We start from the raw sequence: 19,745 nt of genomic DNA on the forward strand, positions 1-19,745 counted from the left end.
CAAGGTCGATCGTTGGGCAGCGCGCAGACAGTCGGTCCTAACCTAGCGCATACCAGACCCAGACTCCTATTGTCCACTCCCTTCTCTATTTGTCATTACTTCTAGGCGCGGTGATTGCCCGCCTGCCTGCGCGTGGTAGGTGCCACGGACAGTTCCGCGAGACTGCTGGCACCCCTTATTCCTCTTGCTTCGCCGCTGCCTGCAAGGTTTACAGTCGGCAACACCTAAGGTACTTGGTATCAAAGTCATCACCTGGGTCTGTGCCCCAGTTTCTTTCTGTGATTTGCCGGTAGCGCCATCAGGTGATTAGTGGCGTATGCGGTGCTAATGCAGCTCTCTCGACGGACCCTTGCACTCCAACGTCAAGGCTTTGGCTTTGGGGGTCCGCAGGGGGAACGGACGACCGACCATGATGAGCCTGCATACATCCGCACACACGTTACCCAAGAATAATGCCACGGCCGATCCCTACTTTTCCATGTATGAAGGGCTTCTACAACAACCCGCCGTCAAATCACAGGAACATCAGTACCAGGAGTTGTTAACGTGTCACGTCGACAATAGAATAGATAGTGCATTGGAATGTTCAACAGCAGCACCGCTAGCTGTAAGCTTCCAAGCTCCCAGCCTTAGGATTGGGACACGTAGCTGCGGGAAACCCTCTATTCCATCTCGCGTGTTAGACCGAATGATAATTTAAATGATCCGATGACCTGGCGTGTCAATCTCCCCTCCACCAAGCAAGCAAGCAAGCTACTTAACTATAGTATTAAATAGTCACAGGGGTGATTTCGTGATCATATCCACAAGATATCCATACTGCATACCTAGTACTTGCTTGGGTCAGACTCCACCTGTCCAGTGCGGCTCCAATACCCGGCCAACACCGAACGTGTGTGACTGCCGGTCGAACCACGGTTGAGACCAGACGAACAAAGGAGACACCCTGAGCAAGAGTGGATTTACCCACAGCGTTGGGACAGCCCGCTATCCATGGGAATGCACCACGGCTATTTCATCACACATCCTTCTCTTTTCCTTTTCCTCCCCTCTCTTCCCCTCGTTGCATAAAGGAAAGGGAGGCATGGAGAAACAACTTGCCACAGTGACCACAATGCCTTTCAGAATCGTCAAAGGGAAAATCATGATAATCACGAAACTTGCGCCCTTTGGTCTAAGTTCTACGGAAATGAAGTGATTGACAAGTAGCTGAGTGGGTTAGGCAATACGAGATCCGAGATCCGAGCTCGATCCGATGGTTCGTTTGTCTCTCTCCCTCTCTCTCCAATTTCCCTCGGGGAGTGAGGATCCAGAAGGCAACGAGGTTGGTTTGTAGGGAGGATCCCGGAAATGATTTCCTCAAAACAGTAACAGTTTATGAATCAAAAGAGTGTATCATTTATGCTGATGCTGATGCTTGTGCTTGTGCTTGTCGTCTGACAAGACGTGGCTTCAGCCGTAAGCGACTAGCTAAAATTTTCAACGACAGAGGAAGCTATGAAAGACGAAATCTGAAACCAGAATAGAAATATGTTGGGGGGGAGTGTGAATTGCAATGCAAAGCTTTAAAGCGAAGAGCTGACTGAGCGGCAAAGCAAATAATGGTGGTTCCTCTTTCTAAGGCCAGAAATGAAAGTGCAAGAATGCCAACAACAACAATGAGAAGAAGAAAATATGCTCATGAAAACAGTGTGCGATCAAACTAAGAGTGCCTCCGAGATTGTGTAAACAGAAATGAGATCCAAGATCAAAAAACAAGGAGAGGGGTTGAGTTAACTCCCCACCCCCAATGGATCGACAAGAGGTACGCGACAGCCAAGAAAACATAGAAGCAAACGGCAGGGGAAAAAGCAAAGTAAGAAAATGTCAACAGTGTATATATATGCCACGATGAGAATGATGACGAATGCATTATGAGCGAAACAACGATGACCTCCCAAACTGCGAAAAAGAACATTAGAACAAAAGAACAAAAAACCTGGTCAGCTATACCACCCCATTTCCGCCTTTTTGAATCGCCCTTTCTATCTTCTCGTGAGTCGAGGCTGAGTTTTCTTGGTGTGCTTTTTCTGGTGGATTTTCAACTTTTTTTGAGGGTTTTCTCTGCTTTTATGTCGGTGTTTGGTTGCGCCAATGGAAGAGATTCGATGGAGAGATCTCTGTCTCATCCGCCTTCTTCATGAGTGGCTCGAGCTTAGATGGAGAGTTGTTGACGGTCCTCAGGGTGTGCAATTGTTTTCCTTCTTGCCCCCAATACTTTTGTCATTCTGCAGGATGATGACAAGAAAACCGGTACCTAGCTCAGGCCAGGCTCCCTCCCTTAAGCTTCCCTCAGCGTCTGCCTGCGCCACCCATGCAGTTAGTTGCAAAGTATGCTCTGTGTATCTACGGCTGGATCCGGTAATCTTGGATCTTGCGCAGGTGGATCTTCGGTAGTGGTAGTACTCACAATCGGGGTCCGGGTCTAAGGGCCACCATGCTCAGGGCAGTTGTAGCCCTCCCGTCGCCGGATCTGCGTTCGCACTCCGGTGCACGAGGTGCCTCGCTTTGCGCAGAAGACCACATCGCCCTCCGCAACGGTGCAGCCGCAGTCGAACTTGAGGTAATACTGGGAGCACATCTTGACTGATTGAGAGTTGGGGATGGTGGTTTGGGTATGGGAATAGACGCAGATGGTGTGCGGAGAAGATGCAATGCACGAACAGCAAGCTAGATTGACTTGTGATAGTGGCAGAGGGCTCAAATGGGTTTCGAGATTGAGTGGAGAAGGAGGCTTGAGAGCTCAGAGGAAGTGCTGATTTGGGTCGCTGAGAGGAAAGCTGATGTTGCCGATGAAATTGAATATCTGGCCGGGTTGTGAAGGGCCTTAAATAAAGAATCTCGCGGTCTGATGGACGCAGACTTCCAAAATCTCCAAGTGATAAAGAATGACTGCGGTCGACTGTGCCGCAACAAGCCTTTCTACGCCAACTGATCAAGATGGCCCAGCAACTGACTCAAGCTGCGAACTTTCAAAAGAAATCAAAACTGAAATAATAATAATAATAAAAATAAAAATAACAATATAATAATAATAATAATATTTCCAATGACACTCTCAGTTGATCATGCGAGAGGGGGAAATTAAAATTGAAAACAATGAAAGAAATAAGAAATAAGAAAAAGAAACAAGTCGAGACGCTAGAAGTGTGGTAGAAAAGAAGTAAGAAGAAGTTTAGTTAGCAAGGAACGGGTAACTAAACTACGCATGCATGTTCCTTTACTTTTTTCCCTTCTTCTCACTTCTTCTTCTCTGTCTTGCTCGATTTCCCTTTTCGTGTATTGTGTCTTTCATGGTCTCACTTTGTCATTGAGTGACGCTCTTTCTGGATCAGATGAGAGTCTGTGCCGTAAACAGTTGGCGATTCGGTCTACATCACATCCGCAATCCACTCGTAGAGCCGGCCTGCAATTGATACTCTCTGGATTCTGCCAGTGACTACACCACCACTACCATACCCTCGATTATTGGCGGTTATGCAGATTATTCTTGAGGTAACAGCCACCTGGGTCAGCCTGGGTGGCATCTTTCCCAGTGAAGGAAATGAACGGATGTGACTAACAAAGGTCATGCATGAAGCCGGAAATTATTGGAAAACCCTTGTCGTAGGGAATATTAAACTTCCGCAGCTGCATCGAGGGATATTGACATCATCTTCACAATTACGATACTCCTGCAGCAGGGAAGGTCGGTCACATATGCAGATGGAAGGCCAACCAGACCAACGATCAAATCAGCTTGCGTGAACGGTCCAACAGTTCTGTATATGTATGGGGTCATGCCGCAACTCGGGCAGAGCTCGAAACGGAGCATCTGACGCACGTCATGCTGCAGGCTGGGGAGCCTGTCATCCACAGAGTGCGTTCAACAACACAGGTCACTGTCTATCATGTGTTCGGAAGGCCTGGGTAACTGGGGGAGATGGGGAGAGGGGAAGCAAGGATGACATATTGAAGCAAGCCAATATGATCGCACCGATATCAAGGTTCAGTAATCCCCCACCTGCCGGTCTTGGTGGGCACTTGGACGGTGCTCGGCCGGAAGGCTGCGTGGTAATAGTTGATCGATGAGCCACCTGCTCCTGTCAAGGGTTGGCGCAGTTCCTGGGCACGCTTTCTGACCCACGTTCAGACCACGAATATCTAACAGATCCACGAGGCATATCGGAGAATCCTGCGGACAAGTAGCGGAAGCTAATGCGATGAATCTGCATGAGCCACTCTGTCGTCACAGGGAACTGAAGGCCCTTGCTTTCCAGTCGACCAATGTATGACACCCAGGACCTTGACGCGGTTGGTGATATCAATGGCTAAGCGAGACTCTGGGCATTTCACCGTTTTCTTTCACTTCTTGTTTCCTCTCCTGTGTGCGAGGAATATCATTAAGATTCTCCCACCTGCCTGCCGATGGTAGGTTAGCACAGGAGCCGACGAGCGGTTTGAGTCTACGTTGAGCGTATCCATTTCATAGCTCCGTCTGAATCGTGATGTTGGTGTGATTCAAAGCCAGTCGATCGATCAATGCGCACCCGGGGATTTGAGCAGTGCCACACACCCTCCACCTATCAATTTTGTGTTGTCACCACAGCCAGCAGCTAGGCCAGACAATTGATACTTGGAGCTGAGACCTGACATTTGTGTGCGCCGGCACAGCAGTCGCAGGTACGTTGGAAGCTCAAGGAGCAGAGTAGCAGCTCTGAGGGGAATTCTCTGCATGTCTTATTGTGCTTTCAACCGCCAAGGGTCCGCGCCACTTCAGGCGATACGGCGTAGGACCTTGGGGCGCTAAAACGGGGACGGCCGATGGGCCTTGGGTGGAGGGCACGGCCTCCTCTAGCCGCCGTTGGCTCCCGACCTCAGGAACGTTCGTACTGGAAAGGCAGACTGAGAAATTGACTGATTTTTCTCTGAAATATGATGCTGCATCTCTTCAGCTTACTCCCAATCGCCGCAATTCTCGCAGGTGGTTCGGAGCACGTGACTGTTGGGGTTGTTACTTGAGCCGCCTGCCAATTCCTTTGGATTTCGTCACATCTGCGCCCCTGCAGCTGGGCGGTGCTGGTCCTATTTCAATTCCCAGGGTTGCTCCTCCAATGTTTTGAAAGGGGTGGGGGGGTCAATCGAACTACTATCTGTCCATCGTGTCTCTGGCTAAAAGACTGGCCACGGAATGTTGCAGTGTCTCAATGGAGAACTAAGACAACATGATGGCTTGGCCTCCATTCTTCGAACTGGTTTGGGAAACTCCGCGGAACCTTCGACTGCCGGCAAGGGATGGGAAATAGTGCTCGGGATCACAGCTCGCTTATCTTGCCGAATGCTAGCCCGATCGATGAGGCGATGGGAGAATGTGGAGTGGACGGAGAATGAATGGAGAGGTAATGTGTGCGTGTGTGAGTGAGCGAGTGCTTCTAGAAGGTGGCGAGGCGAACTGGAAGAAGAAGAAGAAGAAGAAGAAGACTGAAGCAGAAGCAACGCAGGGGTCGATCATGTGGTCTGAAAGAATCCCAAAGGGGGCAAGACCACATCTTCGCCTGCCTTCGCCTACTCACCTACTCAGTCAGTATCGTCATTTTTTTATCTTCTTGGCTTGCGAACCACTGATCTACTAATCTCCTCTTGTCACCAGAATGTTGTCACGGGACCCTCGATAGTGTCTTGGCTGTCCACTATCTACAGTCTTGGTTGCTGATCATCCGAGGCTGAGATCCCTGAGCTGTCCTTTTGCGAAACATTTCCCCCTTCGTGTACGCCCATAATCTCCATCGATCCTCGCGGCTTGTCCAACCAGAACTCTCGGCAGAGACAGCGTGTTCGACTTTACGGGTCTTAACTTTGGCCCTAGTGAATTGGCAAGGAAGGGGGAGGGGAGAAAAGATGGAGATGACGTTCTTCTGCCCCTCCATGGGTTAATTCTATTCCACAACTCCACACCTCCACACCACACCCTCTCTCCACTGGCATCGTCGGCACATGTGAAGCTCTCTCTTCAAACATGATGGATTACGAATCAGCTATGGTCTGCCACCACCACCACCACCACCACCATCACCCACATACCCACCGTGCCCCCGGCTCCCCCTCGGATAGGAGTGGGAATGTCGTTATCGCGCCCAAAGGCTGCAATCATGCAGGCAGGTGGGCTAGTCGGAAATCTGCTGCTTGATCGACATGTTTGCTCCGAGCTCCCCCTCCTTCACGCCTTCCCATCTATACTATAAAAAGGTCTCACAAAACCCAGTCTGAAGAAGCTTTTTCCTAAACTTCAGAACTCTCTCCTCTCTACTCAATATCTACTGTCTCTCGGTGTCTCTACTTAGCTTTGTCTCCCTTTCAAGACATCGTCTCTGGATAAATAGTCTAGTATCGTTATCACAAAAGCTCTACCACCATTCATCCTCAAATCGAAACACCTTACGCCCCCAATCTCATCATCATCCATCATCCATCATCAACATGTACACGGAGACTACCTCCTCCCGCTTCCTCGTTCTGGCTCCTATTCACAACGGCCCCCTCACGGCTACAACGGCCCAACACCCTCGTGAGCGCTCCAGCAGCCAGTCCTCCACGACCAGCAACGACTCGTCGCGTCGTCCGGGCATCACCCGCCTTCCCAGTGGCTTCCTCTATCTAGGACACGATGGCTCCAACAGTGCCCCTCTCGCTTGAGAAAGTGCGGGCTCGGTTACGTGTGCTTTAGCCCCTTCATCATATCAAACGAGTCGCGCTGGACACGAATCGCCGCCTCTGACAAGGATGTAACCCAGAGGTTCCTTATTTGATGGGAGGGAGAAGGGTGGGGTGAAAGGACGGCCTCGCCATCATGCTACAGTACTTACTTTTTTCCTCTTTCTTTATTGTCGGTGTTTTCGGGTCAATCGATTTATGTCCGTCACTACTTTGTTTTGGAAGATCAAATACACACCAATGATATCATATTTACATCTAATTCCTGCTCGACCGTGTTTACTAGGATTTAAGGGAAGTAAAAAAGAAGGGGGGGGTTGATCTCAAAAGGACCGAAAAAAACAAATACCTGCCAAGCAAGTACTGTCTATCCAAGATGGATGCCAAGGACAACGGCAGTGCGATAGGAAATACAGAACTGCAGTAGATGTTTCATAGCCAAGGCAAGATGGCAATAGATAAGTCGGATGGTCAATGAGTAGAGCTCGGATGAAAGGGGCCCCGGGGGGGGGGGATGCATCGATAAGACGCATGTGTCTCTTGACGTGGTTGGATTGTAACTTAAGCAGCAGATGAATAGGACATTGGTGGCTTGCTCTTATTGCTGTCCAAAATTCTAGACTCTAGGCTTTGAATCTCCGATCTAGTTCCAAATCCGGCCACGGCGTCACCATCTCAACCGTACCCTTTGGACAGTCTGGAGCGTAAGGTCATGAGATGAGTGCGGAGATGAGATGTGTCTACTCCGTGAACATTCCCTCTTTACGGAGTACTTAGACTTCACTCATCTCGACCAGGTGAACCAGGAAAGAAAAATAAATGGAGGGGAGTACGAACTGCATCACCCCACCACACATCCAGCTCACATCCAGCTTGCATCTATCCATCCATCCACCCATCCAAAACCCAATTGCAATGCCCGGCCAGCATCCATGACCCCCGTATCCTACAGCCACTTCGCTTCCAACCCCACCATCAGCTGCACAAGCCTTCTCGGTTCGACGCGGCTGCAGCCGGGGGGGGGGGGCAGCAAAGGCTACCCTCCACGCCTGCATCTAATGCAAATGGGAAAGCTAGCTAACTAGTAGCTGATGGTAGCTGGGTAGAACCTTGAGCCTAACTGCCGATAAGGCAGAGGCACCGAAATCCCAATCGGCGACGGTTTTCGGTGTGAACGGACCGCGGGTACAGTAAAAGAACGAAGAAGAAAGGAAACATCCAGACGGATGAGCAGACAAGAGACAGGCAAAGAGAGTTTCTCCACCAACCACGCCTGCACCCTTCTGTCGCATTGGCTATCCGTGTCAGACAGGTATTGGAGAATGCCCAAGAACCATCGCTCATGACTCAACCCTTCCTCCTCCATAGGGTCTCGGGAGAGAAAGGTCCGAGTGCGTCGGATATGCGTGGGCATTGAGCAGCATCGGAATTGTCATCAGCATCACCTTCGGTCATACCTCTCGCATGGGAAGACTTATCGGACGGACGGAAGGAGCTGAGGACGGATCAGCACCCGATTCAAAAACAGTACTGTACATAGAAACAGCGTCAGCATTTACAATATCGTGCCCCGAACTTATCGATAAGAGCGTGCCAGACCTCCGACAAAAAGCTGGGCAGCCGGCTCACCTGGAACCCGATTGAGGAAAAATTCCAGGTGGATTAACGAAGGATTGATGAGGTGATCGGCGCGATCGGCAAGGCGCTACCTTCGCGGGATCAGGAAGGATGACAGTAGCTATCCAGTATTATAGCGTTGGATGCCTCTTTCATTGCTCAACGTCATGGACAATGGTGATCGAGCAATCGGTACTCCGGATTCCACACCCCAATATCAGATTCGGGACTGCTGGCTCGGTCGGCCCGGTATCGACGGGAGCAAAAAAACAATGACAAGAGTGGGATTCGAACCCACGCCATCAAACGATGATCAGGAAGCTTTTGTAGAAGCTGAATGCTAAGGTGACCTTAACCTGACGCCTTGGACCAACTCGGCCATCTTGCCCAGATTGTTGAAGCACTGACGCGGCTTTGCCAAATTAAGCATAACCATAAGATGATTGGGCTATTTATTTAAAGTGTAATAAATACTGGGTTGCTTCGCCAATCCTTTCTCCCGTCCCGGGTTGTCAGCGGGGTGTCAGCGGGCTTAGCTCAAATTTGGGGCCCGGTAGTTGAGAGACATTTCTCAAGTGCACATGTGTGTAGGAAACACGTGTGGCTCCCAGTGAGGTCAGTAGCAAATGCGGATTGTTGGATTCTACGGAGTAGCTTGCCAGAATCTTATACATACCGGGCCTGCCGCGGTCAGGAATGATGTGGTTGTGGGTGAGAATCAATGAAAACACAGGGGCTAGGGAAGAGAACAGAGAGGTGCCAAGTATCTAATTGAAAGCACCGAGTAGATATACCAACTGTCAATGTGAATGATTTGTCTAGCTATTTCGATCGATCGATTCTTTGACTTTGGTTATGACGATTTGGCTTATTATCGGGCTTTGGGAGTCATTACATCAAAATGCTGTATTTATCATCTCAAGGCAAGATGGCCGAGTTGGTCTAAGGCGTCAGGTTAAGGTCACCTTAGCATTCAGCTTCTACAAAAGCTTCCTGATCATCGTTTGATGGCGTGGGTTCGAATCCCACTCTTGTCATTATTTTTTTAGTTTTTTGGTCGTTATCCACATCTCACTAAACAACATTACTATGTACGTACGGCTGTTAGATGTCTCCCGGCATCACCCCTTATTCTCAAGACGGGAAGAAAGAAAAAAAAAAAAAAAAAAAAAAAAAAACTACTTATCACCCGCCCTTACCAATCAATCGCCCTAGATCTGTGGTGTACAGATGCTCCAACCATCTCCAGAATCTCAATACATCAGCCTCCTCCGTGGACGGGACCGACCCATGCACAGGCAGTGCAGTATTTGCAGCCGAGCCATACCTCCACCCCTCCTACTTCAACAGCCAACCAACCAACCAACACACACAGCCCCAGCAGTTCATCATCCAGACGTCGAAACCCAACAGGAAGTAAGCTTACTTGATTCGCACGTACCAACCATGCACATCACCATCATCATCATCAACAGCAACAACACCAGCAAGTCATGAAGTAGACCACCCAGAATTTTGCAGATCCCAGTCACTTCCGTCCACAAATATCCAATGAACCGCCGACCACCCATGTAGTAGCAGTACTTAGCAGATAACCACTATCTGGTTCGGAGTCACACCGGCTGAATAAATGCCTGTCAGCATCAGCTCAACCCTTGGCGAGGTACATATCTCACCAGCCTACTCTCGCCAAAGTTACTATATCGAACAAAGCTTGCCTGCCTACCCTTCCAACCTGATCATATAATCAGAAACACCTCCAACGAGGCACTGAATAGGATCAGACATTACCCAGTATATCCACAACCCAGCCAGCCAGCCACCGATGATAAACCCAGAGCTGACACTGACAGCCAACGGCCAATAAGGACAAACAAGAGCACAATAGATATTGTTTGCGTAGAGGCCCCCCCGGCCCACCCTTCTTCCCCCTCCCAACATACGTACTATGTTTATTTCCAAGCTTACACCCTACGGCATAGGTGAACCGTACACCCACCTTGCAAAAAAGTTGGCGCAGCCACAGGCACGCCAGAAAGCAGATTTATTGACCACGTTTCTTATTCCATGGAGAAGGGCGGAGAAAAATAGGAAGCCATCAGCAGCCCATCGGTACCGAATGCGCATATACATTGGCTAGGCTGGTAGCTTATCCTAAAACATGACATGGCTCGACATGACACCCACAGGTCACCACTATCCACAAAGCTTGACAGCTTGTGGAAGTAAAGGGGAACCCGAGACCATTATACAGCTACAGCTACCCTCAACTTACTGCACAACACGTAGGGCTGCTATGCCAATCTAAATCGATCTCCAACAACAGTAGCTCATAGTAGTCAATGGCGTTGGCTGAATGGTGGGTACATTCACCTTAGGCACACAGTCACCCACTCACCCATACATGCATAGGGGAACTCGTCAAACACACACACACACACACACACAGTAGAATGATCCGGATGACAATCAACAGAACGTCGCTAACGTGCACCAGCCAGATTTTCGACAGACTGGTAATCAAGTCGAAAAGCAAACCTGATTCAGAGTACACAGAGTCAATCTCCGAGGAACGGTAGAAGGGCGAGGAACGGTAGAAGGTAATAGGCAATATTAGATTACTTCCAAATAAGGGTCTGGAAATGTAAATAGGTATGGAGAACGAGCCGTAGCACACCAACAGAGCCACGCCGCCACGGAGAATCGAATAAACAGATCGGAAAGGGCTGAACGGTGAAAAGAATCAATTTACAAACAGGACTATAATAACAGGGAAAGAGAAACGAAAAATTTAAACAAAGGAAAATAAGGGGATAAGGGGCACAAAGGAAACAACCAAAAGAAAAAAAAGGGAAGAAATGAAAAAACAATATGTATGCGGGAACAAACGGTGGCTGGTACAATATGTAGAAAAACCGATGGCTGCAAGCAACAGAAGAGACGAATGCTGCGTGGGTATCACGGGGTATCCAAATAACCGCTCTTGCTGGTTCAATGCTGGAATCCAAGAGCCTAGTCGCACTCGAACTTTCTCTCCAAGATAGAGCGCATTTGACCGAGATACGTCTCGATCCGTCGGTTCGGCCAGCTTCGATAAGATCCATGGGTGTGGGCGTGGATGTCACAACGTTTTCTTCATAACGTTCAACCGCTGGATCGCAAGAAGCAAGCCTGAAAGCTCGAATTGCCCGTCGTTCTTGGTTCCTCTACCACGGTGACCAACTTGGCGACTGACTGGCGATCAATAGAAGATCGCCTGATGCATCAGTCGATCAAAAGGTTGAGAATTAAATCTTTAGACAATTAGATTAATGTAGACGCCGATTCTACCGGTCATCCCCGGCCCGGGACTTGGCTCGGCGACGGAAGAAGTCCATCACTTTTCTGGCTGCGCCAGAGCTACCGGGGCGGTGGGCCAAGTCGCGCTCGTACTCATACGCGTCTGCAAACTTGCGATGGTTCTTGGGCAAGACGCCCGGACCCCGTCCAGGTCGACCCGCCTGCATTGACGGTTGAGATCCTTTATCGAAGGTTCCAGTGGAATCATCGTAGTGATTAGGCGTTGAGTGGTTGGCGCTTTGGTTTCGGTAATAGTGGTCATTTTCATTCGGGTAAACCTGCTCCGCTGATGCTGCACTGTACGAAGTGGGCTGGTATAGGCCAGACTGGTTAGAATGCAAGATCGCAAACTGCTGGTCAATCCGGGCCTGATAATTAATGGGCTCATCCTGAGTGAGGATCTCGTCCCCTGGTGCACCGTCCGTCGCCATGGCGATCGCATCCTGCGTTCCGTAACTGGTAGCACGCGCACGCGATCGGATTGCACCGGTAGACGGGGGTTGCTCTAGGCGATTCTCGGTGGAACGATCCGTTTGCGATTCTTCGTCCGGGGTTTGTGATCGGCTGGAGGAGAAGCCTTTCAAAGAGAAAGATGGCGGAAGAAGCGAAAACCTCCGGGGTCGGTTTTCGACACCAGTTTCGCTCGCCTTGCGATGATAGCCATATTGCATCGAGCGTCGTGAGTCCATCGACATCCGCGTATCGTCTCCTCCGTACGGCTCCTTCATGCTAGTGGGAGGATAACGCTTGCCATTACGCTGTCGCGAGCCACTGGCTTGCCCTCCGCGGCCGCCAAAGATGGATCCAGACCGGCCAAAGAGCCTCTCGCCAATGCTGGACACAGTGTTCGATCTCTTGTGACCCTTGGGCGGCTCTTGACGGGGTGTTGTATTGAATTTGGGTGGAAGGTGCTGCGTGCTGGGCTGGCCAATCGACTGCTGTGAACTATCATGTGGCATGGGAGCAGAGATACTGAATTGCCGGCTTTTTGGCTGTGCCAGCCGGCCCTGGGCATTGGTCGCTGCCACAGTTGGTGCCACAGGCTGCCCATACGATCCCCTTGATGGCAAACGGCCCGCGTTGAACGAGGCCATTGACCCGCCAGTCGTAGGGCGCGTAGCATGAGTGGCCGATGTCGGCATCGGCCCCGTAAGCGCTGCAGTATCTGATGTCGAGCGAGGCAAGTGCCCAGATACCGGGGCCGGCGCCGAACCAGCGGTCGCCTTGTAGTCTCCAATTCGTGCGCTGGATTCTCCAGCCATATCGTGATGGGAAGTGCCTGCCGGCATATCGACAGGTCCACCTCGGCTCCCTGATCTCGCTCTCCGTGCTGATGGTTCGAAGGCTCCAGAAGGCTCCACATGAGCGTGCTCCGTACCAGTGAACTGTTCGCCTCTTACCGTTTGAGACTGGGGTGCAACGTATTCGACCTGGACAGTTCGCCGTTTGGTGTCTCTAGAACTCTTCGCCTTTTCGGTGGCCTGCTCCTGCGAGACGTCTCCGGCATGGTGAATCAATCCTCCCACAGGCGGGGCTGTGTTTTGGTATGCTTTGGGTGGCTCTCTGACAGATGCACTCCGTGCCAGTAACGGGACTTCCTTGTGGGGCTCGGCTGCGAAGAGAAATCAGTTGGCTGCGCCCGTGGTTTGGGGCACTGTGTCTTACCTGAAGGTACTGTAGTGGTGGCGATGTCGGCGACCTTAGTTGTGCTGCTGGTGATGTGTGACACAACATGTGAGTACTCGCTTAGCCAGCTGTGGCGGGCAACCTCAAAAAGATCGGCTCGCTTCCGGGGATCAGGCACCAAAATCCTCCTCAGCAAATCGCGTGCGTGGGGGGTCACATATTCAGGGAACGTCAAAGGGGTTGTAACTATGTATTTGTAAAGTAAGTTGATGTTGTCACCGTCCGGATTCGCCGGGTCGTCGTCGAACGGCAGGTAGCCGGCCAGCATGGCATACTATACAACGGTCAGGTCAGTACGGCAGACATGAGGCAGATGTGCGAGTTGCACGAAAAGCGGGCTAGACCACTCACCAAGATCACACCGCAGCTCCAAACGTCGACCTTGCGTCCAGTATAAAGCGAGTCACTGACTACCAGCTCCGGAGCCGCATAGCAAGGACTGCCGCAGCTAGTCTGCATCAAATCACCTCGTCGAAGGCCTTTGGCGTTCTGCTTGTCCAAGCGCATCCTCTTCACGAAATCTTTGTTGGTCAGGTTGTACTCGATCTCCTCGCCAAGCTCATCGGCAGGATCAAAAGTGTTGGCGAACCCGAAGTCCGTGATGATGATGTTTCGATTGCGGTCGAGCAACAGGTTCTCCAGCTTCAAATCACGATGTACAATTCCCTTTTTGTGCAAATAGCCAACACCGGAGACCAATTGCGCAAAGAGGCGACGGGCTGCATTATCCTTGAGGTATCGGTTGTTCAAGATGTGGTCGAATAGCTCGCCTCCAGAAGCATACTCCATGATAATACCGATATGGCGATCAGTTTCGACCATCTCGTGGAGCCTGACGATATTCGGGTGGGCAAGGTCGCGCAGAATCGAAATCTCGCGATAAATCTTGGGCAGCCGACTGGGGTTTGACCCCAGAGATTCCCTCCGGATGAGCTTAATCGCAACCTGGATAGTCCCGTCTCTCTTCCAGCCCAATTTGACTTTTCCAAACTCACCCTCCCCCAGAGTCTGACCCAGAATGTACTGCCCAAATGTCGTCTCCTTGCGCTTTGCCGCGTTCTCATTGTAGTCGTGGCGACTGCGAAGCCCACCGCGACCTCCATCATCCACCCCATCGCTTCCCACCAGACTCAACCCGGATGTAGGCGCACCCTCGGTCGATGGCGATATCGACGCGCCTCCCTGCCGTACCTGTTCGCGCTCGATATCCACGGCCGGGTCGCTCACCAGCAATTGATTGAGCACGGTACTGGACTCCTTGGCTAATGTTGCCTGGTCGGGGAACGGGTCGGCCAATTCGTCTGAGTGTGCATCGACCGCGGATGATAACACAGGCTGACCGCGGACGCCTGTCATCCTCGACAAGTCCTCGACCTCCCTGTCAGACTGCATTGCGCTCCGATCCTCAGCTCTGTTCTTTCCATGGCGCGAACTTGATGCTCTTTCGCTGGAGGAGGCCGTCGCTTTCGAGCTCGAGCCGTGGTGACTTCGTTGAGTAGATGAAGTCCTCGGCGGTGGGATCGGGGGAGCGCCTAGCAGGTCAGGATAGATGGGGTTGCGATTGGCGTTCAAGTCGGACGGGAGAGCGGCAAGGGTCACGGCGGAGGATGCATGGGTGGTTTGCGGCAGGGACTGCGGTTCGGGGTCGTTCATAGCCGAAGAAGCTGTCGGGACCGAAGATGAAGTTGGCTGCTGAGCACTTTAGCGCCGAAGTTAATAACAGGCGCTGCGCAGGCGCTCAATTGCTGCGCGGAGGTGGAGGAAATCGCTGCAGCATAGCTGCACTGTTATGTGGTGGAAGAGGAGGGAATAGTGGGCTGATTGGAATGGATGTGCACTGAGGGGCGCGAAGGGCGCGATTTGTAATCCACATACCTTCGTTTCTGAAAGGCACAGCAGAGCTAGGTCCTGCTGTGTTCACGGTCCGAGACAGCCTCTTCTGGCAGAAATAGACTGACCAATCCAGCTAACCAGGTCACCTCTGCGCTCTTCCTGAGAAGAAAAAAAATGCAGTGGTGCGACCTGCAATTAGGCGCTTTGAAGCCCTATAGGGGAAGGGGGGCTTTTGTGGACTTCTTCTTTTAGGAGGGGAAAAGGTGGTGAGTTTTTCCTAATCTAAGGTGGTATGGGAATGTGACCGAAGTTTCCGGGGCTGAATGAGTTTCCGGTCGGGTAGCTAAGCTGCTGTCTCAGGTCAGTTTCTTGGGTTTGGGGGCCCATCGGAACCACCACCGAGAAGGGGAAAGGGCGAGAAGGAGTCACTGACTAACAGCGTGAAGAGCGACCCCAATAGAGAAATTTCGCAATGGTTGTTGGTATAGACACGACACCAGGTCGATAACAACCAACGATACTTCTTTTGTCAGGAAAGGGCAAGGTGAGATGGCAGACAACTGAAACAGAAACAAGCAAAAGGAAGAGAGAAAAAAAGAAAATAAAGGACAATCAATAACCGCGTCGGGAGGCGCCTGTTGTTCGTGTCGAGGATAGTTTTTTGATTCTCTTTTTTTTTCCCTCTTTTTTTCTTTTTAAAATTTAGTGGATTTGCCGAAAATTGCAAGTGACGCTCGCAGAAACAGCAAGGTGAAAGTGAATAATCTGCACCGCAGAATTGACCTTTGATGACCCTGTGCTCGTCTGGCAGGTATATCGACTACCCAGTTGGGGTAGTGCGAGTCGGCGGGCTCAAAGAGAGAGCTTCGGAGCGACAAACGCGGGCGGGAAGGGGATGCAAGCCTCGGGAAACGCGATTTGCGACGTGGGACTTCCTGGACAGCGGAGAAGGGAGGAGCGTAAGCCCGACGTTGGCTGCAGCACCGATTCAACACTTCTGGTAGAATTGACAAGACAGAGTGTTGACCGCGCTGAAGGGCATGATCGACCGGAGGGGGGAGCGAGAGAGAAAGAAGAGGGGTGGGGAAGGGGAGGAAGAAAGAGAGTGGGAGGAGGGAGGGAGGAGGAGGAGGAATAGGAATAGGAAGGATGAGGCAGCTGGGGAAGATGAATGGACAGTGCAGCAGCAATCAGCTAGCAGCAACAGCAAGAGAGAGGGCGGGCGGGCGGTAATCGAAAGAGGGGTGTGTGTAGGTAGTGTTGGGTATTAGACTGAGCTAAACTACTAGACTAGTCTCTCTCTCTCTCTCTCTCTCTCTCTCTTTCACCACAACGGGTAATAGTCTAGTCGCTTTACTTAGTTGATGGTGGGTAGGTGCTTGTTCGGCCTTTCTCTGGATGATCGGGGAATAGACAATGGCTAGAACAAAAGAAAGAGAAAGAGCGATGCGAGGCAGAAGAAGGGGACGGGGCGAGGGGAGGGGAGAGAAAAAAAGTCAGTCAAAATAAATCAATCCCTCCTTGAGAGAGAGAAAGGGGGGCTGATAGTGAGTTGGCAAAACAATAACATACAAGGGAATAGAATGAAGGAACAGAAACTAAGAGCAGGAGAGGGGAGAGGTAGGGAGAGAGAGGGAAGCAGATAATGATGATAATCTTGTCGATGGTGGCATCACAACTGGACGCTACAAGTATAATACTAAACCCTCAACGGCATCAGCATCAGTAACATCAAAATAATAATATGATGACGTTAATATAATCTCAATTACAATGAATAGATACTTAACGCCCATCATCCACCATCCGCACCATCCGCATTATTAGTATCTCTCACCATTTCCACCCTACTTACATCCAGGCTTGCACAACTTCTATACCTTACCCAGACCAGTTTAAGTTGATTGACTGGTGAGTTGGCTGGGGAAGGCCAAAAAGCGGGTCAACGGGTCGGATCTCGCTGCCTCATTCAAATGCGAGCATAGCTTACAGAATACGGGATACTTACGGACTACTGTACGCACTCAACTAGCTGTTAGCGAGCCATCAACCGAGGCGCTCATGTTTTCTGATACGAGCAAGGGTAACGGTCCAGCCGATGACGAGCACAGCCCACTCAGTAGTCAAGAATCGAACAAAGTTCAGCTCCGAAGTCATCATCGAGGAGGGAGCAAGCTGCTGGTCAAAAGATTCAAGCGTGTTGGAATACGAGCGGGACAATTGAGGAGGCAAAGTAGCTCAGGAAGTTACTGAGAACAGCGTGGGCTAAGAATGGCCATTGCATGGTTGCAAGAGAAGACACCTGAAACTGGCAGCATGTGAGTGAGTGATTCTCAAAATCGAAGTGGGCACCGCAATGCAATGGAATAATCATGAGGCCGATGGAACCGGGACTGGAGCTCCAACAACAGGGCCTGAACGTGTGCGGTGCTGTCCCTTGCCTTGGTCGGTGAAATAAGGCTCCAGGGAGGTCTTGGATGTTGTTCTTGTTTTTTTCTTTTCTCTTTTGGGGTATCTCTCCGATCCACTGATCCATGGAGTAGATCAATCGATCAATATCAAAAGCTTTGAAGAAGACAGCAAGTGACAGCCAGCCAACTTTGAAGAAGGATCGGTGTAGGTTTAAGGCACGGAATGTGTGGTTGACAGCTCACGGTACCTAGTAGGTACCTAGTCATCTACCTACCGTAGACTAGGTGCCCCGTACAGTAAGTACTGTACACCGTCTCTCCCGAAACATAGAGGGGGGGGAGATAATGAAGACCTGAATGGCCCGGCCAGCCAGACCGCGGTGGACAGCGGGCGAGCGGTAGCCTAAGGTAAACTAACATAAGGGGGAGATGGAAGAGAGGGCAAATCAAACCACTGTTTCATCGAGGGGGGGCGGCGGATGGAAATAGAATAATAGTCGATCGTCATCTCATGAACCAACTGGGCAGTAATCGCCAGTGCCCCTGCCGTCATTGGCTGGGTCGGAAGATTACGGTGGCACCAGAGGCTGGATACCTCAGGTACCGGTTGCCCGTACCTGCCTTAGTCCATTGAGCTGGTCACCAGGTTGTCACGTTAAGTCGCTGAGTTGGTGGTACGGAGTACACTAGGAGGCTGGGGTTAATAAGACTATTAGGTAGACAGTCAGACAGAACAGATAGATACCATCGTGGATGTGTCGATGGTACTGTACCTGGTGTCGAACCTTGTTACATCACTCCCTTTGCCCACTACTTCAATAGCACCCACGGTTGACCCCTTCCCTCGGCTCTGTCCCAAAGGTTCAATTAATCAATTATTGCTCAGATGCGGAAGCTTATTTGAGTGCAAATCCACGGTAACCGGAAGACCCTTGTCTCTCTTTGCTTTCGCTCTTGCTCCCTTTTGCTACCGATCACTTTGAGATCGATCACCAGTGTCATATCATCCCTCTCACCTTCCCATGCAACAGCTCCGTAGATACGACATGTTCCATTGTGAATATTCTCCGTCCACTTTTATGCTTCCATTCAATGCAATTGTCCATTAAGCCCAGAAACCATCTGCATAGCCAATAACTACACTAGTAAATTCTGACCCTTTCTCTTGAGAGCACGCATTGTCAGGTCACTTGGCTCAAACATCAGTCTTACTGTGCATGAAAGGCTGAAAACCGGACCCCTGTGGGCACAACTCCTTCTAGTAGAGCGCGCTTGCATCCAGGTCAACAGCAATGACCATGGGGGTCAACCATCTTCCATAACCATACCTTTCTCATAAAAAATAGCACTTCCCTTGAGAGACAGACCCCCAATTCGTGTGAAGCAATGGGCTAAGCAGCCATCCAGGACCTTGTCGAAGGGCCTCTCATGCCGTGGTCAAGGAACTGCTTATTGATTGGAGCAGGCTGGGGACGGAGCGAGCCTCGCAAATCAATGCCGCTGAACGCCAGAGTTGTTTCGCGTACAAGGACGAATAGTCAATTGGAACACTCTACCACGATTTGGCACTACCTACTAGGAAGTATACAGCTCGGAGAATTTGCCAAAAAAAAATGGCAGGAATGGAATCAGCTCACCTGCGATTTCAACCTTGGGACTTTAGGCACCTAAACATTGGTTGGCGATGACCTGTGAGGCGCATGCCATCGACTGTATTGGTTAGGGCACAGAGAAGCTGCCTTCACACTGATGGGTGCTGTGATGGATATTATTCCGCCTTGGCAGGATACAGAAACAAGGAACAAAAAACGACAGCAGTCGGATTTGAACCGACGCCTCCGAAGAGAATAGATTTCTAGTCTATCGCCTTAGACCGCTCGGCCATACTGTCTTGTTAAATGACAGATATCATAGCTAAGGGACTTGTTCGCTAGTTCTTGGAGGTAATTCAGAGGAATCAGCAGATGGGGAGTGGTGTCTCGTCACTGCGTCATTGGTAACGTTAATGAACCTTACTTAGAGATGTTCTTAATATATTTGCAGCTTGTCATGGAAACACTGCGATCAATGTAAAAAAATAGAAGAAGAAGAAGAAGAAGAAGAAGAAGAACAGGTGTGAATAAGTGAATA

General features: G+C 50.5%; 2 protein-coding genes and 3 non-coding genes across 5 annotated transcripts; 2 read left to right on the top strand and 3 right to left on the bottom strand.

The window, feature by feature from the left end:
• Positions 1–6,159: 6,159 nt before the first annotated feature.
• ASPACDRAFT_74063 (uncharacterized protein) lies at positions 6,160–6,977 on the top strand. The gene has a single exon (XM_020204113.1). The coding sequence runs from the start codon at positions 6,496–6,498 to the stop codon at positions 6,709–6,711; it is 216 nt and encodes a 71-aa protein (XP_020060779.1). The 5' UTR covers positions 6,160–6,495; the 3' UTR covers positions 6,712–6,977.
• Positions 6,978–8,619: 1,642 nt separating this feature from the next.
• On the bottom strand, positions 8,620–8,734 carry ASPACDRAFT_t39. Its single transcript has one exon. It is a non-coding gene; the product is annotated as a tRNA-Leu (tRNA).
• A 534-nt stretch (positions 8,735–9,268) lies between these two features.
• On the top strand, positions 9,269–9,383 carry ASPACDRAFT_t3. Its single transcript has one exon. It is a non-coding gene; the product is annotated as a tRNA-Leu (tRNA).
• A 2,289-nt stretch (positions 9,384–11,672) lies between these two features.
• On the bottom strand, positions 11,673–15,024 carry ASPACDRAFT_48954 (putative serine/threonine protein kinase (Kin4); the record flags this gene model as incomplete). Its single annotated transcript, XM_020202190.1, has 3 exons — positions 11,673–13,297; positions 13,351–13,645; positions 13,723–15,024. 3 exons carry the CDS (start codon positions 15,022–15,024, stop codon positions 11,673–11,675), a joined length of 3,222 nt encoding a protein of 1,073 aa, XP_020060780.1.
• Positions 15,025–19,424: 4,400 nt separating this feature from the next.
• ASPACDRAFT_t38 lies at positions 19,425–19,506 on the bottom strand. Its single transcript has one exon. It is a non-coding gene; the product is annotated as a tRNA-Ser (tRNA).
• Between the last annotated feature and the right edge of the window lie 239 nt (positions 19,507–19,745).

This window comes from Aspergillus aculeatus (assembly GCF_001890905.1).
Source record: "Aspergillus aculeatus ATCC 16872 unplaced genomic scaffold ASPACscaffold_1, whole genome shotgun sequence".
NCBI lineage: Eukaryota > Fungi > Ascomycota > Eurotiomycetes > Eurotiales > Aspergillaceae > Aspergillus > Aspergillus aculeatus.